This window comes from Dipodomys merriami, unplaced genomic scaffold, assembly GCF_024711535.1.
Source record: "Dipodomys merriami isolate MVZ:Mamm:240054 unplaced genomic scaffold, mDipMer1.0.p SCAF_6, whole genome shotgun sequence".
Taxonomy (NCBI): Eukaryota; Metazoa; Chordata; class Mammalia; order Rodentia; family Heteromyidae; genus Dipodomys; species Dipodomys merriami.
In genome coordinates this window covers 68351933-68376034 of record NW_027206179.1, presented here as the reverse complement: position 1 = coordinate 68376034, position 24102 = coordinate 68351933, and the positions used below count along the sequence as shown (strand labels likewise).

General features: G+C 39.1%; 1 protein-coding gene across 1 annotated transcript in view; it reads left to right on the top strand.

The window, feature by feature from the left end:
• Nucleotides 1–24102, top strand: part of Atp8a2 (ATPase phospholipid transporting 8A2) — a 466480-nt gene that overhangs the window by 80155 nt on the left and 362223 nt on the right. The window contains exons 5-13 of the mRNA XM_070003097.1: nt 1229–1274; nt 2921–2961; nt 6918–6991; nt 9484–9553; nt 12264–12391; nt 13710–13821; nt 19466–19631; nt 22320–22447; nt 23507–23584. Of these exons, the coding sequence (XP_069859198.1) occupies nt 1229–1274; nt 2921–2961; nt 6918–6991; nt 9484–9553; nt 12264–12391; nt 13710–13821; nt 19466–19631; nt 22320–22447; nt 23507–23584 (843 nt within the window). The remainder of the gene's footprint in view (nt 1–1228; nt 1275–2920; nt 2962–6917; nt 6992–9483; nt 9554–12263; nt 12392–13709; nt 13822–19465; nt 19632–22319; nt 22448–23506; nt 23585–24102) is intronic.

The window sequence follows — 24102 nt, the reverse complement described above, 5'->3', positions numbered from 1 at the left end:
CCTGAGTTCAAGCTCAGGACTGGCATGCGAGCGCGCGCACATGCACACACACACACATACACACACTCGGATTTGTCACTTGGCATTTCCCCTGGGGTATCTCCAAATTCATTGGCTAAAACAATGTCCCTATTTTGTCTCCTTTTCCCTTCCTTTCTCTCATTCTTTCTTTTTCTCTGGTCCCTTCTTCTTTGCTTGCCCATCTATACACACTAGCTTTCTCACACACAAATGGTGGATAAGTAGTAAATTAATGTAAACTGAAAATTAAAATTGATTGTGATTGCTTCATTATATCAAACCATCCTTTTAGTCTGTTTATAAATAAATGAGAAGTAAGGCATTTTATACTTTACAGTCATTGTTAATTATTAGAACTAAAACATAGATAAATGAAGAGAAGAAAGCAGTAAAGGGGAGAATGCAGTAAAATAATTGTGCATATCCTACAAATTAAGGTTAGGAGGGATGGGTGAGAATGAATGCTGAAAGAGGTGACTGATCAAGATGCATATATAAACTGCTTTGTTAAATGGCAGCTCCTTTGTACAACTATTTAAAGATAATAAAAATATAAGGAACTTGGGCTGGGAAGGTGGCTCAGCGGTAGAGTGCATGCCTTGCAAGCATGAGGCCCTGGGTTCGATTCCTCAGCACCACATAAACAGAAAAAGCCGGAAGTGGCGCTGTGACTCCAGTGGTAGAGCGCTAGCCTTGAGCTGAAGAGCTGAGGGACAGTGCCCAGGCCCAGAGTTAATGCCCATGACCAGCAAAAAAAAAAAAAAGGTGAGGGCTTTCGGGCTGGGAAGATGGCTCAGTGGTAGAGCGCTTGCCTTGCATGCCTGAGGCCCTGGGTTCGATTCCTCAGCACCACATAAGCAAAATGAAAAAAGCCGGAAGTGGAGCTGTGACTCAAGTGGTAGAGCTCTAGCCTTGAGCTGAAGAGCTGAGGGACAGCGCCCAGGCCCAGAGTTCAGGCCCCACAACCGGACCCAAAAAAAAAAAAATAAAAATAAAAATATAAGGAACTAAAATATAATCACATCACCACAGTGGGTCTGTTTAAATGTTGTCAAAGATCGTAGATCATAAACCATGAAGCTGTATTGTACAACATTAGCATTGTAGTTTCTTGGCCTCCAGGTTTTTTTCTCCAGTCTTATTCTTTGTCATTTCAGTTATTCACTTGGAATTTTTGAATTTATGACTGTTTTTCTTTCTGTAACAGAAACGACATAAGGCAGACAATGCAGTTAATAAGAAGAAAACAATAGGTAAGATATCATTTTGTTCTACTCTTAAGATTAAGAACTGTATTTAAGGGATTCACAATAAGCAGTTAATGGTATGGATACAAATTAAGAAAATCACCTACAAGGGGCTGGGAAGGTGGCTTAGTGGTAGAGCTCATGCCTTGCATGCCAGAGGCCCTGGGTTCTATTCCTCAGCACCACATAAGCAAAAAGCAAAAAGCTGGAAGTGGCGCTGTGGCTCAAGTGGTAGAGCACTAGCCTTGAGCTGAAGAGCTGAGGACAGTGCCCAGGCCCAGAGTTCAGGCCCCACAACCAGACCAAAAAAAACAAACAAACAAAAAAGAAAATCACCTACAAAACACTTCAAAGAAATAATAACAAACAACACTTAGTCTTGATAGTTTAAACAGGATCTGAATAGATCTAAATAGGATTTCAAATTTTAGAAAAAGTTGTTAATTTTTAAGAATTGGACAGCTGGGGCTGGGAAGGTGGCTCAGTGGTAGAGCGCTTGCCTTGCATGCATGAGGCCCTGGGTTCAATTTCTCAGCACCACATAAGCAAAAAGAAAAAAGCTGGAAGTGGTGCTGTGGCTCAAGTGGTAGAGCGCTAGCCTTGAGCTAAAGAGCTGAGGGACAGCGCCCAGGCCCAGAGTTCAGGCCCCACGACTGAAAACCCCCCCCCCCCAAAAAAAGAATTGCACAGCATGTGTGTGTGTGTGTGTGTGTGTGTGTGTGTGTGTGTGTGTGTGTGTGTGTGTGTGTGTGTGTGTGTGTATGTGTGTATATGACTAGGATTTGAACTTAGGGCCTGGACGATGTCCCTGAGCTTTTTTGCTCAAGACTAGCACTCTACAACTTTAGCTGCAGCTCCACTTCTGTCTTTTTAGTGGTTAATTGGAAATAAGAATCTTACAGGCTTACCTTCCTGGGCTGGGTAATCTTACCATCCTAAGAAGGTAAGATTACATGAGTGAGTCACCATCACTCAGCAAGAACTTGGATAGTTGTTATGTACCCAAAAGGTCCAAGTATTCAAACGTTCTTATCCTTGGGTTATTCTTCCCTGCTTCTCTTTTCCTATTTTTTTTTCATTGTTTTATGTCAGATCTATCTGTCTATCTATATGTCTGTCTGTCATTGTCTATTTTGTTCTGGTACTGGGCCTAGAGTTTTTGCTTGGCTTTTTCTGCTCAAGGCTGGTGCTCTACCACTTGAGTCTCACTTCCATGTATACGTTTTTACTGGCTAGTTGGAGATAAGAATATCATGGACTTTTCTGCCTGAGCTGGAATCAAACCTCAATCTTCAGATCTCAGCCTCCTGAGTAGGTAGGATTATAAGCATGAGCCACATATGTTCAGCACATCAGATCTCTTGCTACAGTTGTTGCAGTTGTGTAACATCAGGCTTTTTTCCTGTTCTGTATTGAGTAGAATCAAACTTTACTTACATGTACACAAAAACATTTAGGTGTATATATTGAAGAGGTAGATTGGAGTTCCATTTTTTGTGGATGGTGATTTTATACCTTTCTCTGTAAGGGTATAATATATTAGAGATAATAAATGCAAGTATATAAGGAATTGTTTAGAGTTTTGGAAAACTTTATTTTAATTACTATCAGCACTAACTACTTCATTGTGTTTTATTATTCTTCTTTTACAGTGCTAAGAAATGGTATGTGGCACACCATTGTATGGAAAGAGGTAAAAACTATTTTTTAAACATGATATCAGAAAGCATTGTTTTAGAACTTACAGTGAATCCCTGGTGCTGAGGATATTGTAGTGGTTTTTTTTATTAAAGCTATTTCTATTTTATATATGTCTTTTATTAAAGCTCTCTCTATTTTATATATGTCTCTATTTTATATATGAATGTTTCCTCCTATCTGTCTCTTTGAGAATATACCCAGGGTGGTAGTTCACATAGTGAACTTCATTTCTTCTAATGGGTAGTTTGAATTCTCAAAGTATTTTCTCTCTTCTAACCCAACATGAGAAACATTGTTTTTTTTCTGGTCTTCTGTTTTTCTCTTCACCCAAATTCAAGTGTTAAAGTTGTAATTTGTAACTTTTGATATCCTCATTGCTATTTTTTTCATGCTCATATTTGTGATTCTAGTGCTCAGGAGGTTGAGATCCGAGGATTGTGATTCAAAGCCAGCCCAGGCAGGAAAGTCTGTGAGACTCTTTATCTCCAGCCAACTTCCAAAAAAAACTGCAAGAAGAGCTGTGGCTTAAGTGGTAGAGCATCAGCCTTGAGCACAAAAGCTCAGTGACAGCCCAGGCTTTGAGTTCAAGCCCCTAAACACACACACACACACAGTCACACTCACAGTCACCTTTAAGTACAAAGGTGTTTCAACTCCACATGTCAGTTTATGAGTACACAGAGTCCCGATTAGTGTGGCCCCTTTTGTTGTTATTCCTCCATCCATCCCAATTCCACATATCCTCTCATGTTACCTTGATTCCATTTTCAGATTTGTACATTGAATAATATGACCATATTTACCCATGCATCCTATCTTTGTCTATTTTCATTATTTTGGGTGAAAAGATTTTTACTAAAATACAGAGGTTTAAGGGTACTCCTTTGTTTTGGTCTCAAAGTCGGGGGTAACAGAACATGGCCAATAGCTTCTGCTCTTTACAATTGTACCAAGGAAGGTTTTTCTGCCTAGTTGTGGAGAATGTAAGCTCCAACCCAGAGAAACCACACAGACACACAGTCATGTAGAACAAAGAAAGAAAGGTTTATTGCCAGCAAAGGCATTGATAAGGCCATTTCTCACAGGGAGAAGTGGTGCCTGTCTTTGTCTGAGATGACTACATATAATGTGGGTGTGGGCAGGGGGAAGGGAGTGGGCTGAGGGAGGGGGGAGCTTGAGGTGCTAGGAGGTAGGGACCTTGGTGTGGATGTGTGGGCCCAGGACTTTATCATGGCTGGTTAGGATTTATGGCAGCTGCCCAAGTAGTAGATAAGGGCCCTGCAGCTGGCCAGATTTTCTGATTTAGTCAGTCTGGGTAGGTCTTAGAATATGTGTTTCTAAAAGGTGCATAGGAGAGGCTACTGCAACTGGTATGGTGAAAGGGACAAACAGTTCATCATAAAGCAGAATGCCCGCTGAGCCATGCAAAGGGGTGAAGCAGGTGCCTGGGCAGGTGTCTGGGAGGGGCACTAAATCCAGAGCTTCCAGTTCAGACATTCCTCAGCTGATGTTGTTCGCAACAGGGTGTCCAGGAGAGCCACCCAGAGCTCCATAACTCTTAAGTGGTACAGAGTGGAGTGGGAATATTGGAGAAGGAAGAGAAGAGCCCCTGAGCTCTGGCTGATGAGGAGGCAGCTCTAGGGCAGATTTCAGTGTCTCTGATCCACTTTGAGAGGATCCATTAGCTGTTTCACAGTTTAGAAACTAAAAGGACCCTATGAGGAAAGAGTGAGTTTAAACACTTATAAAAGATTTAGCCAGGCACTGGTGGCTCATGCCAGGATGTGGAGATCTGAGGATACCAGTTCAAAGCTGGTCTGTTCAGGAAAGCTCAGGAGACTCTTATCTTTAGCAAACTACCAAAAACCCCAAAACCAAAACCAAAAAACAACTAGTATATGTCTAAGACAAGCAGAAAAGGTCAGATAAGTTGATGTTAGGTGAAATGAATCCCAAGGTAAGTATTCAAATGTTTTTTCTTTCTTTCGATTGTTTCTAATATATTTACAAGCTGATTTCTTTGTTGCTTTGTATGTCCCTCCCCCAATGATATAACTCCTGCTTTCATTGTATTTGATGTTGGTATAATTTATGGAGGGGAAGGGCAAAAACAAACCATTTGAATAGGGATACAGGTGGACCCATTGCAACAATGAGATGTACAAGTTGTTACGTTGATAAACGAACTTTACAACTTTGGCTTGGGGGTGGTGGTGGTGGGGAGATGGGAAGGGATGGAAAGGGGAAATAAAGGCGGAGGCAACAATGCTTGATAAGAAATGTACTCATTACCTTGCCCATGTAATTGTAACCCCTCTGTATGATATTTTCACAATAAAAAATTAAAAACAAAAACAAAAACAAACCCAGAAATAGAGCTGTAGCTCAAGTGGTAGAGTCTTGAGAAAAAAACAAAACAAATGAAAAATACCCCCTCAGGGACAGTGCCCAGGCTGGACTTCAAGCCCCAGAAGGGCATCACACACACACAAAAAGATTTCTTTACCATTGTACTGTTTCTGTCAGATGGTGTCACACAAGGGACACTCATGTGTTACAGACATCAAATAGAAAGCCATCTTCAGAGTCCCAAACAAAGTAGTACTTGGCTATTGAGATTACAAATGCTTCTTTATTTTGAAGTATTTGAGTATGAAAGTAATAATTTCCCCTATTCCCCTACTTTCTAGCTTTTTAAAATTAATTACTTCTGTTTTTTTCTGTGTACATATAGGATTTTTTTATTTTATATATCACTTACTTTTTTCCTTTTTAAATTGTTGTCATAAAGGTGATACACAGAAGGGTTACAGTTATATAAGTCAAGTAAAGAGTACATTTCTTTTTGGACAGTGTAACCCCTTTTCAAAACACTTTCAACTTGTATAATTATCCCTCATTTTTGTAGGGATGGTTGTTAAAGTAGTTATATAGTATTGTCTTTATTATGGAATATGCTTAACTTACTGCCTTTAAATTGGATACTAACTTTTGCTTTGGATTGGTGCCCTAACATCAAATGCACAATGGTTCTACAAGTTGATTTGTACTTATTTTTTTTCTTTATAGTAAACTCATTACTTAAAGGTTCCCTAGCTGGGAGCCTGGTGGCTCATGTCTGTAATCCTAGCTACTCAGGAGGCTGAGATCTGAGGATCATGGTTCAAAACCAGCCCAGGCAGGAAGTCTGTGAGATTTATCTTTGATTAAAAACCCAAAAGCTGGAAATGGAACTCTGGCTTAAGTAGTAGAGTGCTAGTTTTGAGTGGAAAAAGCTGAGTCCCAGACCGGTACCAGACCCAAATCAAAACAAAACAAACAAAAAAACCCTAAAACCTTCTCACATATTTTGGCAAGCAGTTCACAGAATTCATACTACTAATAAGGCACCTTCAGGAACCTGCCTTAGTGTTCTTTTGTTTTTGTGTGGTGTAGGTTGTGGTGCTGGTGATAGAAACTAGGCTTCACATATACTAGGCAAATTGTCTAGCCCTCAACAAAAAAGTAAACTGGAAACTTGCTAGTGGATATGATCTAGTAGCCAGTAATTTATTTATTTTGTGCTGGTACTTGGCTTTACAGTCAAGGCTAGTGCTCTACCACTTGAGCCACAATTGCACTTTCAGCTTTTGGCTGGTTAATTGCAGATAAGAATAGCATGACTTTTCTGTCAGGGTGGCTTTGAAAAGTCTGCCCATATTCTGTAGGGTCTTCCCCCCAAATATGATAAATCCACAGTTGGTTGAATCTGTGGATGTAGAACCTGTGGATTCAGAGGGTGTCTGCCCCTTATAAGTTAGTAGTGTGTATTGAAGTCTTTTCCTTTTATAATTGTGGAGGCAAAGATTTGTGGTGTACACAATTTTTCCTTCACATATTTAACTGCCTTTATCACATTTGTGCTTTCTTTTCTTTCTTACCTCTCTGTCCCTGTCCCCTGGTCTCTAGGTGGCAGTGGGAGACATCGTGAAGGTCCTTAATGGCCAGTATCTTCCAGCTGACATGGTCCTGTTCTCCTCCAGGTCAGGTGTGCTAGTGGGCACAGTTCTTGAAATAAGTGTTAAGAACCTATTAAGTGACAACCACAGAAATCCTGAGTGACTTTTTATTGCCCCCTTTCAAACCCATGAATTACCATCTTTTCCCCTTACTTGTTCTAGCTGTTAAGTTGAGCATTCCTAATTAATGATAGTTGCAGATTTTGGAACCTTCTGGATTTCTGATTCAGTTAGGGATGTTGAGCTGTCTAATGCTAATCTTTTGAAATTGAAAGCAGTGAACAATCTAAAATATTTTGATGCCACACATTTTGGGTAAGAGAAAATTAACCTGTACTTTTGTCAATTGCCTTGTCTTGCCTTGACTCTTACTTTTCTTTCTCTCTTTCTTTCTTTTAGACTTAATCTGAACTACTCCTCCTTCTTCTCCTCCTCCTCCTCCTCTTCCTCCTCCTTCTCTTTCTCCTTTCTTCTTTCTTCTTTTTTTCTATGTTGTGCTTGTTTTGGGGCTTTAAGTCAGGACCTGGGTGCTGTCCCCAAGCCTTTTCTGTGCTCAAGGCTAGTGTTGGACCACTTGAGTCAGCTCCACTTCTGACTTTTTGGTGATTAATTAGAGACAAAAAGTCTCACAGATTTCTCTGTCCAGGCTGGCTTCCAATCTTGATCCTCAGATCTCAGCATTCTGAGTAGCTAGGATTAACTCTTCCTATAGGTACTGACTCATTTAGTTTCCTTGCTATTCTGGGAGATTTCTCATCAATGATGGGGACATCAACACAGTCGAGGGCAGGGAAGGTCCACTAGCCTCCAGGCTGAAGTTTATCTGTGATTCAGCATAGTACGTGATGGATCTAGCCAGCAGTCTATCTGGCACAAGTCAGTGCTGCTTATAAACAGCACTGACATGACCTACAGAGGATGTTTAGTTTTTATTCTCCTGTATTTGTCCTAAGTTTTAGTGTCATCTTCTCTCCTAGAAAAAGGTATCATCAGTGGCTCATGCCTGTAATCCTAGCTATTCATGAGGCTAAGATTAAAGGATCCCTGTTTGAAGCCAGCCTGTGAAGCCTGTGCAGGAAAGTCTAGGCAACTATTATTTCCAGTTAAGCTGGAAATGGAGCTGTGGTGCAAGTAGTAGAGTGCTAGCCTTGTTCAGTCATAGTATTCAAGCCCTGAGTTCAAACCCCAGGACCAGCGCACACACAAATAGGAACCAAAGCCTATGGAGGGGTGAAAAACATCATACACACAGGTGGGATTTATGATTGACCCACTTACTGGTAATGAGGAAACTTAGACATATGCAAATATAAATTACTTTATAGTTTGGTCTATGGGTCTTGGCTGTGACTCTCAGATCATGTGGATTTGATAGGGGATGTTTATCTGAGCTGAATCAGATTTTCAGGATGTTCAGTGTTTCTGAATGTGTATTTGTGTTGGACAGTCTGTAGAATACATTATACCATATCGTTCTAGTAACCCACGATAGTCTTTGTTCATACATGAGAAAACAAGGGCTCCAAGAGATTAAATGACTTGCTAAGGTCATGAGTTACTAGGTGATTTTAATGCATTGAATGGGTCTCAGAATTCATTCTCTTCACTACAGCTATACCATCTAAACCAGAAATAGGGATATAGCACCAATTATGGTTGTGTTTTCTCTTTAACTGTTTGGTACTGGCTAAAACATCTAATTTTAAGGACAGAATAATCAAAGAGATTAGATATTTTAGCCAGGCATCTCACACCTATAATCCTAGCTATGCAAGAGGCTAAGATATGAGGATCATGGTTCAAAGCCAACCTGGGCAGGAAAGTCCATGAGACTCTTATATCCAATTAATTAGCAAAAAGCTGGAATTGGAGGTGTGACTCAAGTAATAGAACACCGGCCTTGAGTGGAAAAGCTATAGGACAATGCCCAGGCCCTGGGTTCAACTTCTGGTACCAGCATACACCCCTCTCCCCCAAATTAGATGTTTTGATTTAAGAATTATCTTTTGACATTGCAACAAATTTTGGGAACACTAAGACTTGCCAAGCATGTATAGTGATCTTTCAACTGTGTTGGCTGTAATTTTCTTCATAACACTAGTTTGTGGTGGGTGTGCCTTGGGCAGGTCTTTCTGTCTAATGGAGATCCAGCCTCAGCCTTTGAGAATTCCTCCCACCCCTGCACTGGCTGGATCTTTGTTGGTGCATCACTGGTCTCAGTCAACCCATCCATCTCTGTCTCATCCACTTGAAGTCATTTCTATCTGCTTGAGACCAAATGGCCATTAAGTGGGCCCATGAAAGTAGATTATTTGGATATGCAATGTTGGATTAGTGTTGGGCACTGAAGAAGAGTGTGCATCTTCCTTTCTCATCAATTATGACTTCTAAAGTGATGGTTTATGACAATATATTTGAATTGCCTATCAGTTTCTATACATAGAGATTTTATGAGCTGTGAATTTGTAGAAAGGATATTACTCAAATTGGCCTTTTTTCTTTGTTCCTCTTCTTAGTGAACCTCAGGCAATGTGCTATGTTGAAACAGCTAATCTAGATGGGGAAACCAACCTTAAAATACGTCAGGTAAAGTCACCTTTATGATTTATGGTTTTATAGAGGCTGAAATTGCAAATATGGCCCCTTATGTACCAGCCAGTGTCTAGAGCAGACACAGGGAATAGACAAAGCCTCAATCCTAAAGTTTGTTGGAAATAAGATTCCAATTGTAGAATCTTGTATGTATTGTGTATAATATACTATATAATATATATTATATACAGTATTGTATATTACATACACTATTTCCTTGCCTCAAATAACTTTAAAAAAATTTGTGCTGTTTTTGGGGCTTGAACTCAGGGCCTAGGTACTGGACCAGAACTTCTTTGGCTCAAGGCTAGTTCTCTACCACTCTGAGCCCACAGTGCCACTTCTGGCCTTTTCTGAGTAGATTATTGGAGATAAGAATCTGATGGGCTTTCCTGTCTGAGCTAGCTTGGAACTGTGATTCTCATCTCTCAGCTCCTGAGTAGCTAGGATCACAGGTGGGAGACAACAGCTCACACATATACATGTTCATATATGTATACACACATACATACATACATACATACATATGTATACACAATTAGTCATACACAAATATTTTTAGCTTAAAAATACAGGTTTTCTATTTATTTAAAAATAACTTCAGGCCAGGTGCCAGTGACTCATGCTTGTAATCCTAGTTTTCAGGAGGCTGAGATCTGAAGATCACAGTTTGAAGCCACCTCAGCTGGGAAAGTCTGTGAGACTCTTGTCTCCAATTAACTTCCAAGAAAGTAAAAGAGGAGCTGTGGCTTGAGTGGTAGAGCACTAGCCTTGAGCAAAAAAAGCCCAGGGACAGTGCCTAGGCCCTCAGTTTAAGCCCTGCTATTGTGTTCTGAGACTGCTATTTATAGCATCATGATACTCCAAGTTGTCAAGGCATAGAGTAAAACCTCCATAAAGCTAAGTAACTTGTTTTTAACAGTGTTACTTATTACATAAAACAGATTCCTTATGTTTAACATTGTCTTCTGTATAAAATAAGCATGAATTTTAATTTGAAAATGTTTCAATTTCAACTCTAATTCTCTGGTTCAGTTACTTTTCCAAAACTGAGTTATATTCTATACATAATAGCCTGTGATAAAATTTAAGTTTTTTAAAGATTTTAAAAAACAAAACCTCTATCTTCTTGCAGTTTTAAAATGGCCCCAAAATGTAATTTCATACTTGTCTTACTTTATAGTACATTTTATTCTAATATGAAGAATAGTAGTCTGTAAGGTATAAGAATTTTAAGCATTTTAAACTGAGTGTTAGTGGTTCATGCCCACAATCCTAGCTACTCAGAAGGCTGGAATCTGAGGATCATTGTTCCAAGCCAGCCCTGGCAGGAAAGTCCATGAGACTCTATTCCCAAAAATATTCAGCTGGAGGTGTGGCTGAATTGGTAGAAGGCCAGCCAAACAAGCAAGCAAGCAAGCATGAGATCTGGAGTTCAAACCTACATACTGCCAAAAAATAAAAAAAAAAAAAAAATTAACATTCAACTCTTTTCTGTTACATAAACTTGAATTCAGTAATTTTGTTTACATATATTTCTTTAGATTGGCCAGGCATGGTAGCTCATACCTGTAATCCTAGCTATTCATGGGGTGAAGATTGTGGGAGGATTATGGCTCCAGGCTAGCCTGGGCAAAGATTAATGAGACCCCATCTCAATCAATAAATTGGGTGTGTATGCATCTGTCATCCTAGCTAGGCAAGAGGCATATGTAGGAAGATCATGGTCTTAGGATGGCCCTGGCAGAATCATAAGACCTCACTTGAAGAATAATTAAAACAAAAAGGGCTGGGAACATGGTTCAAGTGTTAGAGCTCCTGCCTAGCAAGTATGAGAACCTGAGTTTGAACCTCAGAATCATCCTCTCTAAAAGAGTTAATGATTCAGGTGATTGTTTCTAACACATTTATAAGATTATTTCTTTGTTGCTTTGTATGTACCTCCCCCATGGTATAACCCCTGCTTTCACTGTATTTGAGGTTGGTATAATTTGTGGAGGGGAAGGGAAAAAACAAATCGTTTAAATAGGGGTACAGGTGGATCCATTGCAACAATGAGATGTACAAGTCGTTATGTGGAAAAACGAACTTTACAACTTTGATGGGGGGGGGGGAGGAGGATTAGGTGGGGGGGTCGGGGGAAGGATGGGAAGGGATGGGAAGGGGAAACAAAGGAGGAGACTACAATGCTTGATAAGAAATGTACTCATTATCTTGCCCATGTAATTGTAACCCCTCTGTATGGTATTTTCACAATAAAAAAAAAGAAAATTTTAAGGAAAAAAAATAAAAGAGTTAATGAGGTTTGCTATAAAATTATATTTTTATGTATGTTTGGAACAAAACATTTAAAAGATTCCCATAAATAGAATAACAGTATTAGTGGGATTCCTTATTCTACCTTTATGACCACAGTTAGAGGCCAGCTAATAGTTCATGCCTTCTATAAGATGTGTTAATTATTACTTAAGCATAGTTATTCTCAGCACAAGGATGGGACCATCATCTTTGCCAAATTAAAATCTTTGATATTTTTGCACCTCATTGTTGTGCAGTTTATCAAAAGCAGCTGGATTTAATTTGCCAAATTATTGTATTATAGATAGCTCATTGTGCCTTATAACTGATGGAATATTGGAGAAGGATATTGCCCTTTAAATATGGGAGAGTGCGTTTATTTTTCTCTGTTGGTTTAACATTTTAGGGTTTGAGTCACACTGCTGACATGCAGACTCGAGAAGTGCTGATGAAACTAGCTGGAACTATAGAATGTGAAGGGCCCAATCGCCACCTCTATGACTTCACTGGGACCTTGCACTTGGATGGGAAAAGGTAACTCTGTCTCTCTGCTCCCTCCTTTCCTCCTTCTCTTCCTCTCTCTTTCCTTCCTCCCAATCCTGGGGCTTGAACTCAGAGCCTGGATACTATCCTTGAGCTGTTTTTGCTCAAGGGTGGTGCTCTGCCACTTGAGCCACCTCGCCACTTTCAGATTTTTGGTGGTTAATTTGAAAAAAGTCTCCTGGACTTTCCTGCTGGGGCTAACTTTGATCCTTAAAACTCAGCCTCCTGAGTAGCTGTAGGATTACAGGTGTGAGCCACTGGTGCCTGGCTTGGCTTTCATTTCTCATATCCAACCATTCTTTTTTTTTTTTTTTTTTTTTTGCCAATACTGGGGCTTGAATTGAGACCCTGGGCTGTGTCCTTGAGCCTATCTGTGCTCAAGTCTAGCTCTCTACCACTTGAGTCACAGAGCCACTTCTGGCTCTTTCTGTGTATGTGGTACTGAGGAATTAAACCCAGGGTTTCATGCATGCCAGGCAAGTGCTCTACCACTAAGCCACATTCCCAGCCTTCATATACAATCATTCTACATTTCAAATTTCTAACTAGAAGTCTCAAATTACTAAAATTCACTCAAGTGATTAATCATTAAGCCATTCTTGACAAATTTGATAGAAAAGGTTTATTGCATCTTGTTTTTCTTTTTTTTATTGTGAAAATACTGTACAGAGGGGTTACAATTACATGGGCAAGATAATGGGTACATTTCTTATCAAGCATTGTAGCCTCCTCCTTTGTTTCCCCTTCCCATCCCTTTTGTTTTTCTTCTTATAGAAGTCTATAATATAAATTTAGTTTCAGAAATGAATGTTTCAAGTTTTCTTTTTCTTAGCAGTTTCTTTTCTGAGTATTAACAGGGAAATAGGAAATAATTTTCTCTAACATTTATATAAAATAAACTAGAGCTGGATGCTAGTAGATAATGCCTGTAATCCTAGCTACTCAAGAGGCAGAGATCCTGAGGAACATGGTTCAAAGCCAGCTTGGGCAGGAAAGTCTGTGGACTTTATCTCCAATTATTTTCCAAAAATCCAAAAGTGGAGGGGTGGCTCAATTGGTATAGGGTTAGCCCTGAGCAAATAAAGCTCAGAGAAAGCACCCAGATTCTGAGTTCAAGCCCCAGTACTGGCATCAAACAAAACAAAAACAAAACACTATCAAAATCTTATTTTGTTTTCCATTCTGATGAATGGATAAAGAATATTGCTTAAATTTGACTGTAGGAAACATTTATTATGAGTTTATGCTTCAGGAGAAGTTAATATATGTTCGACTGTCATTAAATATAAATGTTGTTTTTTATTTTCAGCCCTGTTGCCCTTGGGCCTGACCAGATCTTATTAAGAGGTACACAACTTAGAAATACTCAGTGGGTCTTTGGCATTGTTGTTTATACTGGACATGACACCAAACTCATGCAGGTAAAATGTTTCTGTGCTGAGAAACAATATTGACTTCTTTTTACTCCTTTCTTTCTGTTCTAATGGAGGGTGGTATGCAGCTTTCACATTTAGGAAGCTCATTTGTCTATGAACCTAAACTAGGAAAGCTAGTGCTTTATTCTTAGATAGTTTCTTCTGGAGTTTTGTTGTTATTATCAAATATTTGTTTAGTCTGAAATATAAATGTTCTTTGTTAGACTTAAGAGGGACAATTGATTCTAACTTACTTTGTCTTCTGGACTTAAGTGGAGATTAGGTCAAATATTTTATCTCTCTTTAGTTCTCTTCGTTCCATTAATTAAAATTTTACCATAAATTCTTATTTAAATGAATTCTAGCCTTGTAAACTCAGTTAAAAATTGGGCTGGGAAGTTGGCTCAGTGGTAAAGTGCTTGCCTCACTTGCATGAAACCCTGGGTTCTATTCCTCAGTACCATATAAGCAGAAAAAAGTCAGAAGTGGCACTGTGGCTAAAGAGTACTAGACTTGAGCTGAAGAGCTGAGGGACAGCGCCTAGGCCCAGAGCTCAGCGCCTATGACCGACCAAAAAAAATGTTTTTGTTCATTATTTTTCGTGTATGCTAGTACTTGGTCTGGCTACTTAGCTGGTGTTCTACCATTTAAGCCACAGCTCCACTTCCAGGTTTTTGCTGGTTAATTTGAGAATAAGTCTCACAGTTTTGCCTGCCTTGGTTGGCTTTGAACTGTGATCATCTCAGCCTCCTGAGTTGTTAGGATTCTAGGTGTGAACCACCTGAGCCTGACTAAACTCAATTGTTTTTGAACCAAAGAAAAAAATATCATTTTAAAATGATTTTTCCCATTTTCCCTATAAATGGGTTTTTTCTCAAAATTTTGTTTGTGAATTTATAGCCCATGTTTATATTAAGGTCATATTTTGTCAGCCTGCTTTTGAAATTCTATATAAGTCAGTGTCTTGCTGTATCTGTTTTTACTTTTTGTGACTACACTAGGCATTTTATTTTGCTGGTAGCAGTTATTAATGAGAATTGGATTTTCTTCTCCAGTATTTTTATATAACTTCTAAAGCTCACAGTGGCTATTGGTCTTAATTAAAAATAGTGTTCATACACCAAGTCTTGTGTTGGACCATGTTGATATGACAGCAAAAAGCCAAATCAGGCCGGGCGCTGGTGGCTCACGCCTGTAATCCTAGCTACTCAGGAGGCTGAGATCTGAGGATCGCGGTTCAAAGCCAGCCTGGGTAGGAGAGACCGTGAGACTCCTATCTCCAATAAACCACCAGAAAACCGGAAGAGGCCCTGTAGCTCAAGTGGTAGAGCGCTCACCTTGAGCTGAAGAGCTGAGGGACAGTGCCCAGGCCCAGAGTTCAAGCCCCACGACCGACAAAAAAAAAAAAAAAAGCCAAATCATACTTTTGGGGAACCAGGTAGACTAAGGAATAATGTGATATTGTAAAGTAGAAGGATAATTGTAAAAAACAGTCTTGTGGATGTATATATAGAAGGTCATCCAACCCTGGCTGGTGGAGCTAGAGACCCGATCAGGAAGGAGATAGATTATTGTTTAGATCCCCTCCTCGAAGCCAGATAATAGAGAAATAAGAGTCAAATGATTAAGATAGACAAATGATAGAGCCCCAGTACACACCAGCTAGTTAATGCAATGAAGACAAGGAAGGCAATTAGGAATAGAAGGCTGGAGCAACTCCCTGAAGTTGAAGATAACTGTTAAGAGTTATTGAGTGACATGTAGACAAATATATAGAAACATTGTCTTTGAGTTTCCAATTGAAGTTGAGAGTTTCCAATGAGGGGAGACCTGAGGCTGAACCATGGCAGTACGAAGTAAAAGATCAAGCTGTGTCAGGCCATTTGTTGCTGAGCAGGAGAGAGTAAGGATTGGACAGATTGGTGCTAGGCTTTCCAAGATAGTTGAAAAAGGCAAGGCTGAGGGAGGGAGGAATTTCATGAGCTAGTTGCTTAAGGCTTCAGTGAGAGAGGAGAATTGTTAGGGGAATTCACTTGTATCTGTGAATTTTTAAACATACCACTAGAGGAACAAATGTCCAGAAGCATTGTAAATTCTTGAATATATACTCAGTAACACCAGATGCCAATTGATCTGAGTCTTACTGGAAATATTCTTTGTCTGGGGAAGGACTAGCCTGGTAAGGCAAGGAACAGAAGGAGAGTTCACAAAGCAAGAGGAAGATGTAAGGCACTCTAGGGAGGAGGGCTTCATGGAAGGTAGAAAAATGAATAGATAATTGCTAGTTCAGACCTAGCAGATTCTGGGGTGACAGATAAAGAGGTGCCCATGCAGTGATATCTCAGAATATTGTTTATTAAATAATTAATATTACAATTACCACCGTGGGATGAGGAATAAGTTTTACTGACAGATATGGTTAAGCTACTGTTCTTTCCCCCAAACCTCTGCTATTATAGGTTCAAATTAGCCCAGGGCAAACTTAAGGGAGTTCCAGGAAAATAGACAAAAAGACACATTCCAGGGGAATCAGAAAGTACTTAAACAGTTTCAGCAAGGGATCTAGGAATTTACTCACTAAAAATTGTATATTCTGGAACTCTGTCTTTTGACAGGAATTAATGAAAAAGGTCAAACTCGCATAAGCCTGTGCCTTTAGAGATAGGATAACCAACCAGGATATTCCCCTGATACCATTCATACTTCAAGCACACTGTCAAATCTCCTAAAACCCTCACAGAGCTCTAGGGTTCCCACAGTTAGTTAATGCTGAGAGACAAATATTGGTTAGATCAGGATGGTTCAGCATATCTAGGATGAGCCTTATCCAGCTTCCTGCTTGATTCTCATTCCTTCACAGCAGCTGATTATAATGTTTAATTTGTTGTTACTGAGTAGTTTGTGTGAATGGATAAGTTAGTGCTCTGCCATCTATTAAGTAACCTTGAACTTCTACAGCCAAGTGTCTGACGAAATACCTGGAGCACCACTGACCACAAACCACTGCCTTTTATGTTGAAGTGACAACATCTCATCATGAATGATGAGATTAGATTAGGGTAGGGCCCCAAGACTAGTTTTCAGATTGTACCGATTACAAACTTAAGCCCTTTTCTAGTTTCATTGTATACTGATGCTCTAGGCTAGTGCTCTACTTCTTGAGCCACAGCTCCACTTCTTGCTATTTCTTTGGCAGTTATTTGGAGTATTATGCACTTTCCTGGCCAGGCTGGCTTTGAACCACAATCATCAGATTTCAGTCTCCGGAGTAGTACAGGTGTGAGCCAGGAGTGCCCAGCTTGAAGGAACACTTTATCTATGTTTGTAATGTTTGACCACAGAACAGCAACTGCATTGCTTTAAAATTCTTAAATCCGAGCTTCTCTGCCTTTACCCTTCAGAGTTACTTCTGGCTCATGCTTAGTGTAGTTACATGTAGGTAATTTTCATTGTTCCTTTGCCTTTAGTTGATTTAGTGTGAAGACAAGCTATCACATTAATTATAGCAGATATGAACTGTACTATATCATGCATTGTTGTAAGTAATTCACACATATTAAGTCATTTATTTCTAAGTATGAGGAGAGTAGTAACATTTTTGTTATTTTATAAAAAACTGAGGCATGATGTCTAAGTAACCCCAGATTAGCAAACTAGAAAAAGATAGAGGTAGGATTCAGATCCAGGTAGGTAAACTCCACAGCTCTTGTTCTAACTAGCATTCTGCTCTCTGCTTCCTCAAGTAGTAACAAAATGTGTAATATATTAGATCTGATTTCAGCTTTCTCAAAAATTGGATGTTTTGTTTGACCTGTTTCTTTTTACAACTTCAATTGTAAAAAGAGTTTTTTTTAATGAATTTACAACTCTAGTAAGAATTTAACATTAAAAACTCATTGTAAAAGGTAGAAATAAATGGTCAAGGGAAGGGAATGAGTAGATGGAGCTTGACTTTCCACAAAGTTAATGTGTTAAAGCTTGAAGTTTTGGGGTGATTTCTGATTTTATTTATTCCTTACTTTATTTTTTTGCTGTTACTGAGATTTAAACTCAAGTTCTCAAAGTCTCCCTTAGTTTTTTCACTTAAAGCTGGTGCTCTACCACTTGAGCCATAGCTGAACTCCTAGCTTTTTGGTAGTTCATTGGAGATAAGAGTCTCATAGACTTTCCTGCGTGGCTGGCTTTGATCTTTGATCCTCAAATGTCCATCTCCTGAGTATCTAGGATTATAGGCATGAACCATTGGTGTCAGCTGTGGTTTCTGTTCTGTTGGAAGAAAGATAAATTTTCCTAACCCTTTTACAGGCTGGAATTCAACCACTGGAAGAGATCAGAAGTCAGTAACTAATGGGGTCATTGAAATGGGGGGGAGGTTGTAATTTTTTCCTGCCTGTGCATTTAGTGAATGCTTATTAGCTGTGATAAGATTATCTTTACTTTTTACAAGATAGTCTTGGAGAAAGTCTTCTGGTTCTTGACCCAAGACCACATATGCATGAATTGTTCCAGTCAACTTTGATTGATTATAAGATGGGCTTTGCTAATGAATTTTCATGTAGAGTCTAGAGGACTTTTTCTTTCCCTTCCTCAACACTATGGTCCATTCTAGTTAGGCTGATTTCCCCACCAGGAATGATGCTGTTCTGTTTTTTATGTGTTACCTTCCTGCCTATGATCTACTGCTTTTGACTCAGCTCTCTCTTTTTCTTTTTTTTTAATTTAATTTAATTTTATTTGTGAACATACTGTACAGAGGAGTTACAATTACATAGGCAGGATAATGCGTACATTTCTTACCAAGCATTGCAGCCAGCTCTCTCTTTTTCATGAGGTCCTTCCTGACTGTTCCTGCTCATTTCTTCTTCACACTCTTCCAAGGGGAACCTTTTGTCTGTCCATTTATTTTAAACACATACCTATATCTAATTTACATTATTATTATTATTATTATTATTATTATTATTATTATTTGTGTTTGTGTGTAACTTTACTGGGGTTTGAGCTCAAGGCTTGGGTGTTGTCCCTTAACATCTTTGCTCAAGGCTAAGCCACAGCACTATTTCTGACTTTTTGCCGGTTAATTTGGAATAACAGTCTTACAGACTTTCCTTCTTAGTCTGGCTTCAAACTATCATCCTAAGATCTTAGCCTCATGAGTAACTAGGATTACAGGTATGAGCCACTTATGCCTGGTTCTGTTTTATATTATTGATATGTATGTCTTATTATGTCTTTTTTTCCTTTAAGTGGGCTATTGGAGGAAAAAGTATTTCTTATATTTGGTCTAGAGCTGAGTTATTTCTTTGAAGGTCTTTTTAGCTTTTATTGCATAGGATCTTCAAGTTTCTCTCAAATGAACATTCTTCTGGTTTTCTTTGGTGACTTTTGTATTCTATAATAAATATGGCAAATGTTAGGCTAAGATGTAATAACGAGACGTACTGAATGAATCATGTAAAGTTAAAATGTGTTCTTTAAACTGTAGAAAGTCTAGAGCCCAATATACATTTAATTTTACTGATTATTTGGAAGAGAAATGCTCTTTTATTTTTTTCTTTGTGAAATTCCTTTGTCTTCCTTCCTTTTCTCCTTACCCATTGCCCCTTAGTCTGTTCTGTGACCCTTATTGACTTTTAATTGTCTTCCACAGAATTCTACCAAAGCACCTCTCAAAAGATCAAATGTTGAGAAAGTAACCAACGTGCAGATCCTGGTATTGTTTGGCATCCTCTTGGTCATGGCCTTGGTGAGCTCTGTGGGAGCCCTGTACTGGAATGGGTCTCATGATGGCAAGAACTGGTATATCCAGAAGATGGGTAAGTGTTGGGGTGGGTTGTTGCTTGTTGAAGTAGGACAAAGCTACCCATAAAAGATCAGTCTACATATGATATGTGATTGGTGACTGTGACAATTTTATACTTCCATTTGTAATGCTGTATAAAACACCAAGTTTTCAAGAAATGACAGGTGAGGAATCATGAGATGAAGGGAAAATGAACACGTTTGAGGAGTACTTTTTGCTTAAATGATGGTTTTTTAGATATTTTCTTTAGTTTTTTTTGGTGTGTGTGTATGGTTACTTTAGGGATTATAACATGAGAATTCTACTTTGAGTGAACCCTAAGTTAATTCTAGTAAAGGACAAACACATGACTCCAGTAAACTTGCATTTCCTCTTTTGTTTGTGCTATTATTGTCATACATTGCACATCTATATTATCATCCCAACAGTACAGGGCTATAATTATTGGCTTTTATAACCAATAAAAGAGAGCTGGGATGTAGCTCAGTGGCAAAGTGCTTGCTTAGCAAGTGTAACGTCCTGGGTTTGATCTCTAGTACTAAAAGAAAAAAGACAAAAAAGAAGCAAAAGGAAAAAAGTGTTTATGGGGTCATTTTGTTATTAATCTGTTTGTTTGCTATTCATTTGTCCCTGTGAATGATTTACCAGCTGGTATTGCTTTGCTTCAAATATCTTCATTGTCTCCTCACTCTTTTGTGTGTATTTATTTTATATATAAATATTAATACAAAGTACCTGTGTAATATATATATAAATCTGTATAGTGAACTCCAAAATGCATCTTTTGGTGCCAGTCAGGGGACTTGAGCTCCAGGCTGTTCCTGAGCTTGTTTGCTCAAGACAAATGCTCTACTGCTTGAACCACAACTTCATTTCTGCCTTTTTTGCTTGTTAATTGCGTCTGGGTTCTTACAATTTGGATTTGGATCTGGATCATGCTTTACAGGTGAAAACTGATAGCATGGTTCATGTATTATTCATTCTGCAGCATCATAGTTGGGGTAAGCAGACAGCACTAATACCATTATGGTATAACAGGCTTTGTGGGAATGAACACTTGAATTTCACCATCCTCCCAACATTGTTGGATCATTGACTTCAATTCCTATCAGATTCTGTTCTTTCTCATCTCTTTTTGATTATTTTTGTTTGGCCAAATTGTTGTGTGTTTTGAATTCAGGGCCTAGCCCTTTTGCTACACATTTTTGCTCATGACTGGTGCTCTACCATTTAAGCCATACCTCCAGTTTGGCCTTTTGCTGATTAATTGGAGATAAGAGTCTCACAGAATTTTCTGCCCAAGCTGACTTTAAACCGAAATCCTTAGATCTTAGCTAGTGTTACTGGTATGAGCCATCCATGTGGCTGAATGTTTTTTTATTCAGGAGTGGAGATTCTTTGATAGACCTCTCTCGAGATTCTTGGCTTTGGGTCATTCTAGGTTTCTTGCACTTTGGGTTTTAGGTTTTACCTCAGTTGTGTTTTATTCTTTGACACTGTATGCAGTGGCATGATGCATTGGGGCTGGAGTGCAAAATCAGAAAATTGAAACTTATTACTATGTAATTTTATTGTCAGACTGATATTTATGTCTAAATAAATGTATTCACAATGGTTGGGATTTAGAGCTCCTATCTGATAACTCCTTAATTCGGTAGGAGAACCAGATAGCAAAGTAATATGTCAGAGAAAAAGGGAACCAGCTGGAGAAGTGGAAATCTTGATAAGTGGAAAATGAAATGAGAGTTGGAGGCAGGAGGATTGAGAGTTTGAGACTAGTCAGGGCAAAAGCAAGACTTTATCTCCAAAACAAAACATAGAACATAAGAGCTCGTGGCTCCAGTGGTAGATCACTTGCTACCATGCACAAGGTGCTGGGTTCAACCCCCAGTAAATGATACACATACCCCTCCCCCCTCAAAATGAAAGGATGTTGGAAATGCTGGCTGATGTGTATCTGATCACCTTACTCTTTCCTGGCACCTTATTTGTTCATCACAATCACTCTCCAGAGCTCTAAGTGAATCAAACCATTACTATTTGACTTACTTTTCTGCTGTGGTTTGAAGCCATTACAAATTCCTAATCTCCATTCCCAGACTTCTGTTTTCTCCCTAAATATTGTCCTGTCTTGATTCCCACAATGTCAAATGAACACTCCTGTAGAAACTGTATCCCACTGTATGGCCACAAGGAAGGGTGTGTCTGCTTCCTCTTCTCGCCTCTAACCTCCAGGGAACAGTCAGCTCTATCTTCAGGGCTGTGTCTGAATAGTCTTTGTACTATTGCAGTCTGATACATAGCAGGTGCATACTATTTGTACCTCTAAACAAGCCAATGATAGGTTTATGCTGTGAATATTTATTTATTTATTTATTTATTTAGTGTCAGTACTGAGTCTTGAATTCAGAGCCTACTGCTCTTACTTTGCTTTTTCTACTCAAGACTGGCACTCTGCCACTTGGGTCACAGATCTACATTTGGCTTTTTGGTGGTTAGAGATAATAGTATCACTTCTAGCTTCCAACTGTCATTCTCAGATCTCAGCTTCCTGAGTATCTAGGATTACAGGTGTGAGCCACTGGCACGAGGCTCTGTTGTGAACATCCTTTAGATTAAAAAAATCCCAAATAACCAAGTGAAAAGAAACTAAATGGAGATACCACTTAAGCCTATATGGAGCTCTTGTTTCCTTGCACAGACACAAGCTCGGATAATTTTGGCTACAATCTGTTGACGTTCATCATCTTATACAACAATCTCATTCCCATCAGTCTGCTGGTGACTCTTGAGGTTGTGAAATATACTCAAGCCCTCTTTATAAACTGGGTAAGTTTTTGTTTTCTTTTGTGCTTGTCTGGGTTTTGAACTCAGAGCCAAGACCCTGTTCCTGAACCTTCTTGCTCAAGGTTAGCATTCTACCACTTGAGCCACAGATCCACTTCTGGCTTTTTGGTGGTTAATTGGAGATAAGAGTCTTATGGACCTTCCTTCCTGAGTTGGCTTTAAACTGTGATTCTCAGATCTTAGCATCCCAAGTAACTAGAATGAGAGGTGGGAATTATAGGCATGAGGAATGGGTGTCTTTCCATGCTTTGGCTACCTTTAAAGTCTCGTTAGTGCTAAGGAAAAGACCTCTTAGCTGTGCTCCTGTGAATTTTATTGAACCACGAAATTCACTGTGACAGTAAACTTGCATTTAGTTTTATGAGTGAAGGTGTGGGTTTTAAGGGACTGCCATGGTCATTGAGTCTTCATATAAGCAGCCAGTATTTGCAGACCAGGCCTCTTTTTTTCTTTTTCTTGTCCTGGTCCTAGGCCTTGAACTCAGGGCCTGGGCTCTGTTGCTGAGCTTTTTTTTCTTAAGCTTAGCACTCTACCACTTAGATCCTAACTCCAATTCTGGCTGTTGTTTGGTACTTTATTGGAGATAAGAGTTTCATGGACTTTCCTGCCCAGGCTAGCTTTGAACCATGATACTCATATCTCAGACTAGGATTATAGTAACTAGGATTATAGGCCTGAGCAATGGGCGCCCAGCCAGACCAAGCCTTTTATATAAATCTGATTGTGATCATCACAGCACTCCTGTGGATGAGGTAACTGAGCCCAGGCTAATGAATTAGTCTAGGTCATAAAATGATTATCTTATATAAAATGATTTCCATGTTTCCCCTTCTTGTTTACAAGCTGTATTTTTAACCCAATAGTAACTGTATTTTTCACCCCCAAATTAAAAATTAACATTTTTATTAAAATGAAAGGGTTTTAATATACTTGTCTTTAGCTTCTGTGTTAAATTGAATGAAATATTAATGGTATATAATTTCTAAAGAGCTCTCTCTCTCTCTTTCTGTCTTTTTCTCTGTCTCTCTTTTTCTCTCTCAGGACACAGATATGTATTACATAGGAAATGACACTCCTGCAATGGCAAGGACATCAAACCTTAATGAAGAGCTTGGGCAGGTGAGAACCTCTTTGGGAACCTCAGTAACAGAGACCTGAGCAGGAGGGAAGATGAATGATAGCAGAACCATGGAGAGATTTTGCAAGAATAGTTATGAATGAGTGTGATGATGCCATCTGAAGACCTGTATATATTATTTGAAAGTATGAATAAACGCAAGTGCAAATTTAGACTTGGTTTTGGAAACCTGGCTGCTATCCAGACATCACCTGCATAAAGCATACCATAGAACAATATAAGAATATAAAACAACATCATTTGGGACCCATTTAAAGTATTTATCAGAAGCAATAGACAAAGCAAGTAATGAATAAGATTCTCAGATATTTGAGTAACTCCACAAAGTAAAAATGTGGAGTTATTTGCAGGATATGTATTCCTGTCATAGCCCTGATTGTACTCTCTCTCTCTGTGTGTGTGTGTGTGTGTGTGTGTGTGTGTGTGTGTGTGTGTGTGTGTGTGTGTGTGTGTGTGTGTGTGTGTGTGTGTGTGTGTGTGTGTGTGTGTGTGTGTGTGT